The sequence below is a fragment of the Chiloscyllium punctatum genome, chromosome 24, assembly GCF_047496795.1.
Source record: "Chiloscyllium punctatum isolate Juve2018m chromosome 24, sChiPun1.3, whole genome shotgun sequence".
In the NCBI taxonomy this organism is placed as follows: Eukaryota; Metazoa; Chordata; class Chondrichthyes; order Orectolobiformes; family Hemiscylliidae; genus Chiloscyllium; species Chiloscyllium punctatum.
In genome coordinates, this window is record NC_092762.1 from 60738004 (window position 1) to 60747872 (window position 9869).

The 9869-nt window shown below is 41.5% G+C and overlaps 1 protein-coding gene across 1 annotated transcript; it reads right to left on the reverse strand.

Annotated features, from left to right (window-relative positions):
• Window positions 1-520: 520 nt before the first annotated feature.
• Window positions 521-9599, reverse strand: LOC140494602 (kelch-like protein 23). Its single transcript, XM_072593955.1, has 3 exons — window positions 8622-9599; window positions 1899-2310; window positions 521-1421 (listed from the first exon to the last, which is right to left on the reverse strand). Exons 1-3 carry the CDS (start codon window positions 9541-9543, stop codon window positions 1103-1105), a joined length of 1653 nt encoding a protein of 550 aa, XP_072450056.1. The 5' UTR covers window positions 9544-9599; the 3' UTR covers window positions 521-1102.
• Between the last annotated feature and the right edge of the window lie 270 nt (window positions 9600-9869).

The window sequence follows — 9869 nt, forward strand, 5'->3', positions numbered from 1 at the left end:
GTTTTCAGAATATTCAAAAATAACGAGTATCCAATGAACAGTGTCCACTGATTTCTGAGCAACAAACCCAAACAAGCAGACAAAATACGCCCAGAAATCCGAGCCACTCTCCCTTACATCAAAGTCATCTCGGAAATGACAACCAGACTACTCAGACCCCTTGGCATCGTGGTAGCCCACAAACCCACCCACACACTAAAACAGCAGCTAATGAACTTGAAAGACTCAATACAGAAAACAAGCAAAACTAATGTCATTTACAAAATACTGTGCAAGAACTGTAACAAACACTACATTGGACAAACAGACAAAAAACTAGCCACTAGGATACATGAACATTAACTAGTCACAAAAAGACATGACCCACTCTCACTAGTATCCTTACATAAGGATGAGGAAGGACACCACTTCGACTGGGACAACATATCCATCATAGGACAAGCCAAACAGAGAACAAATGAGAATTCCTAGAAGCTTGGCATTCCAACCAGAACTCTATCAACAAACACATTGACTTGGATCCCACTTACCACCCGCTGAGAAAAAGAACAGAAAATGACATAATCATAGGAAATGCCATGACCAACACATAAACAGAAAGCAGGCTATACCACCAATGCTTCATCCGGGGGCCCATTGAAGATGTTACCTTGTATGGTGACAAAACATCTGAAAATGAACCTTCCAACTCAGCGAGCAAACCTACATCCAGTTGAGGTTGTGCTAGGGTTTATATAGGGTAATAATAATTAAGTCTGGAAGCAAGAAAAGCCTAAATGTGGGAGAAAAAAAGACATTTAGCTCAGTCAAAGAGACCAGATTAATAGCCACAAAAGGACTGGCTGTGAGTCAGAGATTCTCATTAATGCATTGATGGTTTACCTAGGTGGTGAGTCTCAGGCTATCTTTCAATAGGACATTTGATGAGGTGGCAATTAGATTCCAGATTTTGTCCAGGGTAACCAGAAAGCAATTGTGATTGCAGTCTCTCCTTAGCTGGGAAAGCTGGAACCTTGATTCCCTAATCCTGATGCTACTCTCAAAAGGGTGGCAGATACAGGGGCAGTAACACAAGTGACTCATTCTCTTAAACTGTATCTGATTAAATTCCAGATCTCACATTGAACTTTCGGATGGACACACAGCCTCGAATAGGGAGTGGGCAGGGCACAGTTGCATCCACTACCTGACATGTTTCTGTATAGGGGTCAAAGAGAATCATGTTTGGGATGGACGTGTTCCCTCTCCTCTCGCCAAGGACAAAGATCCTTCCATTAACAGTTGTGCAACCGCTGAAAAACTTTTCATTGAAGCATTCCTCGTCAACTGGAGTCCATTCGTCAGTGTCTATGTCCAGACGGAATGTTTGACCTCCCACAACGTACACTGCACCGTTCAGAATGGTGGCACAGAGATCATATCTTAAACAGGTAAAGAAAACACCAGTGTCAGTGACAGTGCTGCTGATTTGTGTTTCATTCTGAGATATCTGATACACTGCAGCTACATTACACCCTTTAACATCTCATCACAGGCAAAGCTCACCTTAAACAGGAACGTCGTGAACTTACATAGAAAATGCTGAAAAAAAACCTCAGCAAGTCAAATGAAAATGCACAGAGACAATCCCAATTAGTATTTTAGATGTGTCCTTTTAGGCAAGTTGGTCAAATTTTAAAGTAGGAACAATGAAAGGAGGTCTCTGACAGGATGAAATTTAAATAATAAAAGGGCTTATGAGGCAAAACAAAGTAGTTAGGGGACAAGAACCAAAAGATAGATCGAAAGAGGCTTCACTTAAACATGACCAATTTAAGCTGAAAGCCTGAGTAGCTGAAGACATGTACGTAGCTGTAAAAGAGTGTCAAACACCCTCATGAAAATAAAACAGGACCTACCGAGGAAGAGGGGAGAAGGAGATCATGTCCCAAACATCATTGTCCACATTCAGATGCTGCACCCCACTGTAAACGTCACCATTTTCATCCAGTCCACACAAAACATATATATTGGTGCCAGCACTGACCACTGCAGCCCTCTCCACGGACCGCATCATGGGGGCTGTTTTTTCCCACTCTGTCGCCATCAATGGAAGACGCTCAACATCAGCGATGACCGCCTCATCAGTGCTCCCTCCTAGTACATACAGGTACATCCCAACACCGACTGCACAATGCCAGTTGCGAGACTGCTTCATTGACGGTCCTTCCATCCAACTGTCTTCACAATAGTTATAAACCAGCACCCAGTCCACACAGTACCACACCACACTTTCTCGAAAGTATCCGCCTGTCACAAAGATGAAATTCCCTGTCGTAGAAACATGCAAAGAACAGCTTAATCTTAGAGTGAAAACCTGTTGAGATCAGAGCTTGTTCAGATTTAAAATATTTAACCTCTCAGACTTTTAGCCAATAACATATAAACAAATCCATTTGAAGCAAATTATTAACATCAGAAGAATCTGTAGCTTTAAAACTTGCAACTTCTTAGAATTCAACTCCATTTTCACTGTTAACTAATAGCCCTCCAAAGCAACTGTGCTTTAGGTTTAAAGGCCATGATTTCTTATATTTACTTCATGGGTTGTTAGTTACACAGCAATAATAGTCATAGAGATAGCATTGCCCATTTATAGAGTCACAGAGATACACATCACGGAAACAACTTTGGTCCAACCCGTCCCTGCTGACCAGATATCCCAACCCAATCTCATCCTACCTGCCACTCCTTGGCCCAATATCCCTCTAAACCCTTCCTATTCATATACACATCCAGATGCCTTTTAAATGTTGCAATTGTATTAGCCTTCACCACTTCCTTTGGCAGCTCATTCCATACATGTATCACCCTATGTGTGAAAGAATTGCCCCTTAGGTCTCTTTTATATCTTTCCCCGCTCACCCTAAATCTATGCCCTCTAGTTCTGGACTCCCTCATTTCAGGGAAAACACTTTGCCTATTTATCCTATCCATGCCCCTCATGATTTTGTAAACCTCTACATGGTCACCCCTCAGCCTCCAACACATCAGGGAAAACAGCCACAGCGTATTCAACCTCTCCTTATAGATCAAATCCTCCAACTCTGGCAACATCCTCGTAAACCTTTTCTGAATCTTTTCAAGTTTCACAACACCTTTCCGATAGGAAGGAGACCAGAATTGTATACAATATTCCAACAGTGGTCTAACCAATGGCCTGTACAGCCGCAACATGACCTCCCAACTCCTGTACCCAATACTCTGACCAATAAAGGAAAGCATACCAAACGCCTTCTTCACTATCCTATCTACCTGCTACTCCACTTTCAAGGAGCTATGAACCTGCACTCCAAGGTCTCTTTGTTCAGCAACACTCCTTAGGACCTTACCATTAAGTGTATAAGTCTTGTTAAGATTTGCTTTCCCAAAATGCAGCACCTCACATTTATGTATATTAAACTCCATCTGCCTCTTCTCAGCCAATTGGCCCATCTGATCAAGATCCCGTTGTAATCTGAGATAACCTCTTCACTGTCCACTATACCTCCAATTTTGGTGTCATCTGCAAACTTACTAACTATACCTCTTATGCTCACATCCAAATTATTTATATAAATAACCAAAAGTACTGGACCCAGCACCAGTCCTTGTGGCACTCCACTGGCCACAGGGGTCCAGTCTGAAAAACAACCCTCCACCACCACCCTCTGTCTTCTACCTTTGAACCAGTTCTGTATCCAAATGGCTAGTTCTCCCCATATTCTGAGAGATCTAACCAGTCTTCCACGGGGAACCTTGTCGAATGTCTTATTGAAGTCCATACAGATCACGTCCACCGTTCTGCCCTCATCAATCTTCTTTGTTATTTCTTCAAAAAACTCAATCAAGTTTGTGAGACATGATTTCCCACACACAAAGCCATGTTGACTATCCCTAATCAGTCCTTGCCTTTCCAAACACATGTACATCCTGTCCCTCAGGATTCCCTCCAACAACTTGTCCACTGCCATTTTTGTCACTGAGAATATCATTTCATAGGTCATTCCTATCTTGAAGTTCATCAATAAAGCCTTATCTGTTATTCAGGTATTTTGCAGAAAATTGTCTCTCAATCAGTTCAGACTTAACTAATAAAATACATTTCAAAGAACTGCTTAACAGTTGCATGTATCATTTTCTGCCTGACTGTAATGTGATGTGGATTGCTCTGACGAGCTGCGGGTATTGTCATCCCACAAAATCATTATGTGAACAATCACTCATGATCCAATTTACACACACACACAATTAGTCAATGGTAATTAAAATTTGAGAACATCTCAAGATTCAGCAGAAGCTTTGAACGCGAATTCAGACATCAAATACAATAAAAGGGTCAATGCAGAGGAAATTTTTGCAAACATCTGTAATATTTAATAACTATCTTTATGGCAGAGTTGTGTTTTTTCATCCAGGATTGAATAATACTCTGTGGCCTTTGTTATGGCATAAATTAAACTTTTAACAGCGAGAAAGAATTTTAATTTAGAATCATTTCATAACTTCAGTGTCCCAAAGCACTTCACAGCCACTGTTGAAGTGTAATCATCGTTGTAATGAAGAAATTGCAGCAGACAATTTGCAAATAGCAAGATTCCACAAACAGAAAAGTGATCATGATAAATCTTATTACCTCTTAGTGCTGATTGAGGGATAAATATTGACGATAACACCAATAATAACCCTCCCAATATTCTTAAAATAGTATTGTGGAATCTTTTACATGCATCTGAAAGAGCAGGTCTAATGTCTCATTTGAAAGATAGTTCTTCTGACTGTCGCACTCTATCAGCACCATTAGTGTAAATTGGTTCCCAGTATGGGGTGTGAATTTACAATCTTCTTGACGAAGGTGCAGTGCTCTGAAAGCTATTACTTTGAAATAAACCTGTTAGTCTATAACCTGATATTGCGTGATTTTTAATTTTGTCCGCCCCAGTCCAACACCTGCACCTCTACATTATCAGTAATTGGTTTGCTATTAGAGTCACAGCTAACACATAATACACTGAGAGACAGCTAAACAGAGAACACAAATGGTTTGGACAAATTACATATGATTTATTTTTTCATACACACGATTTATGAATTTGAAGGAAGTGATTTAAATGTTTGGTTTTGTCTGAATTACACAATCTGGATGAGCCTCCTGTGATTCATTCACATATAGCAAATCAGATATTGGATTGACTACCTAACAAAGCAGCACCTCAACCAAATACTACAGCTATGCTCAAGATATGTAACAGCTTTGGCACATGATGTAATTGACAGATTACATATTTACAAGTGATAGCCCAGTCAGCTGTTTTGGAATGGAAAGTGATGACAATAATATGGGTTCAAGTCTTCCTTGAAGGACATTTGCCTGAGAGGTGGTGAGCCTTAGATTTAAACCACCAGTCATCTTCCTTGAATGAAAGAAGAAGGGAGCAGCTCTATAGTCTGGTAAGATTATGACAACTTTACAACTTTATTACAGATGTGGTTAAACACCTGAATTCCTACATAAAGTATAAAAGCCATTTATCTTTCTTTCCTTTAATGAATCTAAAAGCACACATCAATCATGTTACAAAGGCAGAAGTGACCCTAGGTCACTAGTCTGATGTTTCCATCTTCCTACTGGGGGAAATTGTTCACCGAACTTTTGGAGTTGCGCTCAAATCCGACAGTTAAAGGTAAAATTCTCTGTGTGACATGTGCAGACATAAATCAGGATAAAAATGAATGAGAGGTAGATGCATTTCCGAAGAAGAAATAATAGGTGAGGTCAGTCTGACAAAAGGCCCAAAGGTCTTTTTTGTTCAAATTATGTATCAACTATCATCCCCCCCAACACACTTCCAAACCTGTTATTCTTAATGTTGTAGGTGACAAAATGGCTTTTATTTATATTACTGTCACCAAATCCTGACTTATATTTTTTCACATTTGTTCACACTATTAAAAGCTAATGAGCCAAAAATGATCTGACACTTTAAGTACCTGGGGTTGAATGGTAAAGTTCAATTAAAACCTTAACTTTAATTTCTGAGATCTGTTGTGACTGAACACATTTTATTTTCCTATTTTGGACTATAAACTGAAATGGAAGTTGGACAGTGTTAGGTAAAATACCATGAGTTTTGCAACTTGGAAAAATCAAGTATGCATTTTTAGCTGTGCAACACAATGTTGCTTTTGCAGCATTCAGATTGTCACGTTGTTGAGTCAGAGTTGCACCAGGAGTTTTTGAGTTAAGGATTTACTGCCTGACGTGGGCCCTTGGATTGATGACTGCAGTTTTCTACAGACTAGAGGGAAAAGTACAGCTAGAAACATCCAGAGCCTGCAAGAAGAAAACATTTTTCTCCGTCTCTCCATGTGAGTGAAAAGACAAATTAAAAAAAAACCAAAAGAAATAATTCTGGTATGAGACCTAATCCCCCGATCAACTATTGAGAAGAACAACCATCATTCTAAAATTCAAAGGTCTGTGGGAGACAATTCAACTCATCCTTCTGATCTAAACTTTTGATTTTTAGAATTTTGTATTCCCTGTCTATATTTTCCACACTTATTTGCTGCCTGTCTTATTTGAAAATAAGTGCATGTATATTTAGGGTATGCATTTATAATGAATAGTTTAACTCAAGTAGTAGGAGGTTAGTTATCCTTCGTTTCACTCTGCCATGTAAACAATAAATGTGTTTACAATAAATTACTTTCTTGTGAATAATGAATCTTGGTGTGAATTGCTTTTGTCCTAAATCGCAGTCAGTCAGAAATTGATTGTCTTTGTGTTTTGAAGTTTTTACACATTTGTGATGGCAGGTGGAATAGTGGAGCTTCATAATTGGTGCACTGTTCCCAGTCAAGTCATATCAATGTGCTCAATCTAAACTAAACTGATAGGCTTTCCTCTGACTTCTGAATGTAAAGGTTCTAGGTGAATTATGTCTGGGGACTGGACCCTCAGCTGTAAAATTTCACACTTAATTCTGGCGATACTAAGGCTTTAAGAGATGTATTTTGTCCTTATTTTTGTACTGAAGAAAGGATGAGACAGAGATGTAGGCAGTCTGCTCCAAAGCCAGTGAAGCAAACAGCTTATGAGGCCTTGGGTTTTTAAAAAAAAGTTGGAACAATAGAAGCAGCCTGAATGGGCGAGGTCAAGCTCCCACAGAATCACCATAGAGTGGAAGCAGGCCGTTCAGCCCATCAAGTCCAAATCTACCCTCAAAGAGCATCCCACCCTCTATACCTCTATCCCTGCATTCCCCGTGGCTAATCCACCTAGCCTGCACATCCCCGGACTGTGGGAGGAAATGAGAGACTGCAGAAGAAACCCACTCAGACACAAACCAGGATTTCTTTTAGGTTTAGCCTTCAGTAGCAGTTGCTGGGGTCTTGAGGCTGGATGTGGAAGCTCTTATTCTTTCTTTGTTACAGCTAAAAGCTGGAGCTTTCTTCCTGCTTCTAGAATTTCATGTAAGACAATCTATTTTACTGAATTTACCTTTGCCAAGGGTATGTTTATGGAATATTGTTAAATTGGAACATGTAATTAGTAGTAGTTAATACATATTATTTTGTAAAGCATTTCAATAGAGTTACAGTTAATCCAATTCTTCCCTTTTAATTGTGTCAGTATTTTAATTATAGCCATGGAGTCATAGAGATGTACAGCAAGGAAACAGACTCTTTGATCCAACTTACCCTTGCCGACCAGATATTCTAAATTAATCTAGTTCCATTTGCCAGCATTTGGCCCATTTCCCTCTAAACCCTTCCTATTCATAAACCCATCCAGATGCCTTTTAAATGTTATTTTACCAGCCTCCATCACTTCTTCTGGCAACTCGTTCCATCCGCATGAAAAAAATTGCCCCTTAGGTCCCTTTTAGATCTTTCTCCTGTCCCCTTAAACCCAAGCCCTCGAGTTTTGGACTCCCCCATCCCAAAGAAAAGACCTTGTCTATTCACCTTATCCATGCCCCTCATGTTTATAAACCTCTATAAGATCACCCCTCATCCTCTGACATTATAGGGAAAGTAGAGCCTATTCAGACTCTCCCTATACCACAAACCCTCCAACCCTGGGAACACCCTGAAAATCTTTTCATACTATATGAATCAAAAGTGTTTTATTTCTAGCCTGGTAGTTTGACCAATCTAATTGCACTAGAACACATTGCTTACACTTACCTTTAAAATTAAAAAAAAGCTTGGGGGTCTAGACTATCTTCTTAATATATTTTGAGGGAGTTTAGTCTATTCCATAACGTAACACTCCTCTGAGGTTTTGTTTGAGTATTACCTGCATTGAACAAGGACTGCTCTTCACCCAGGAATGTTTATACAGTTAACTTTATATTTATCAAATGCAGAAAGCTTCCTCTGATTTTGATTCAGACCCTAGGTGCTTGGAACACAAGATTTTCCAACAATGCCAAGTATTATCTTGATGGGTACTGAAATGCGTTTTTAATTCAGCCTACAAACAGAATATTGTATGTGCAGGCAGTCATGTTTATAAACGACTCTCCCCACTAACTCTAAAACTGTGCCAAGTGGCTGACTTGACCTTCTGTGCTATAATTTGCACATGGTGTTACCTACTGTTGCTACGGCATATTGGGTGAGGTTTCTGCGTCGGAGAGGAGAGCAGGCTTGCCAAGTGTTCGTTTGAGGATGAAACTTAAATAGTTCCTGCTGTTCTTGCTCATGTTTGCCCCCCAGAACATACATGGTCTCATAGGTCCTGCTGGTCTGGGACTGGCCCATGGTCCAACTCTGGGGAAGGCTGTGATTTAATATTCTCAGGAGTCTGCTGTGAGGGTCAGCCTGCAAGCCGCACTTGGAGCGTTTTATCATCAGATCGAGGAAAGACAGGGTCAGGAAGGGGGCCCTGACCAAGGCCAGCAGTTCCAGAAAGTGACCTTCCCTGCTGTTGTGGTGACTCACCCACTTCATCACGGCTTCAAATACCTGGTCTTCTTTGGCCACGTACAGGTGATCACTAGCCAAAAGCTCGGCCAAAACCTCTTTCGGAAGCTGCAGGAACTCTTCCTCCTCGGCCATGAAGGCGGTCAGGTGGGTGAGGGCCACCCCGCGGGCGGCCGCTGCTAGCCCGGGGCAGGCCAGGCGCTGGGCCAGGGCCAAGGCCCCCGCGCAGTTCCCCACCCTGAGCTCCCGCTGCAGGAAAGCGGCGCACAGCAGCTTGACCCGGTCAAAGAGCAGGAAATCGGCCGCCTCCAGCAAAGCCTCCACATTGCGCCGGTCCACACTCACTCGGCCCCGAGCGGCAAAGCCCAGCAGCAGCTGGAAGACCTCGGGATCCAGGCCCCACAACACGATGTGATTCTGCGAGCTCTCCCTGGTACCACCCCCGAACAAGGCTCGGAAATACTCGCTGGTCGAGGCCAGCAGCCGCCTATTGACATGGAACAGCCTTTGGCCAACTTCAAGCACAGTGTCAGCGGCATGATCTTTGTCTCTGAAGCTGGTCTCCTCAGAGGCCATTTCCCCCTGATCCATAGAGAAGCTGCAGGCCAGAGCTATATCTGGTGCCCTGGCCTATTTTAATAAACCAATGAGGGTAACACCGATGTCCTTTTAAAGGACACCACTGATACAGTCCAATCAAACTGGAAGCAGCTCAGTATTGATCTAAAACATTTCCCAACAAAAGCAAAGCGAACCTACCCAAGCAAATTAATGTGGTGCCTATAACTTAAGATACATTGCAGTGCCCACTCATCACAAAAGGCCACAAATATGCCAGCAGTTCTTCCCTTAGGCCACTGTGAGGAAAACATAGGAGACAGACAGACAGCCAACTCAACCAAACTTTCAATGTGAAA

Coding starts and splice junctions, on each gene's coding strand:
- LOC140494602 (XM_072593955.1), bottom strand. CDS start 9,543: ATGGATCAGGGGGAAATGGCCTCTGAGGAGACCAGCTTCAGAGACAAA. Junction 2,311..8,621: donor ATATGCCGTAGCAACAGTAG/GTAACACCATGT, acceptor TTTCTACGACAG/GGAATTTCATCTTTGTGACA. Junction 1,422..1,898: donor TCCTTCTCCCCTCTTCCTCG/GTAGGTCCTGTT, acceptor TACCTGTTTAAG/ATATGATCTCTGTGCCACCA.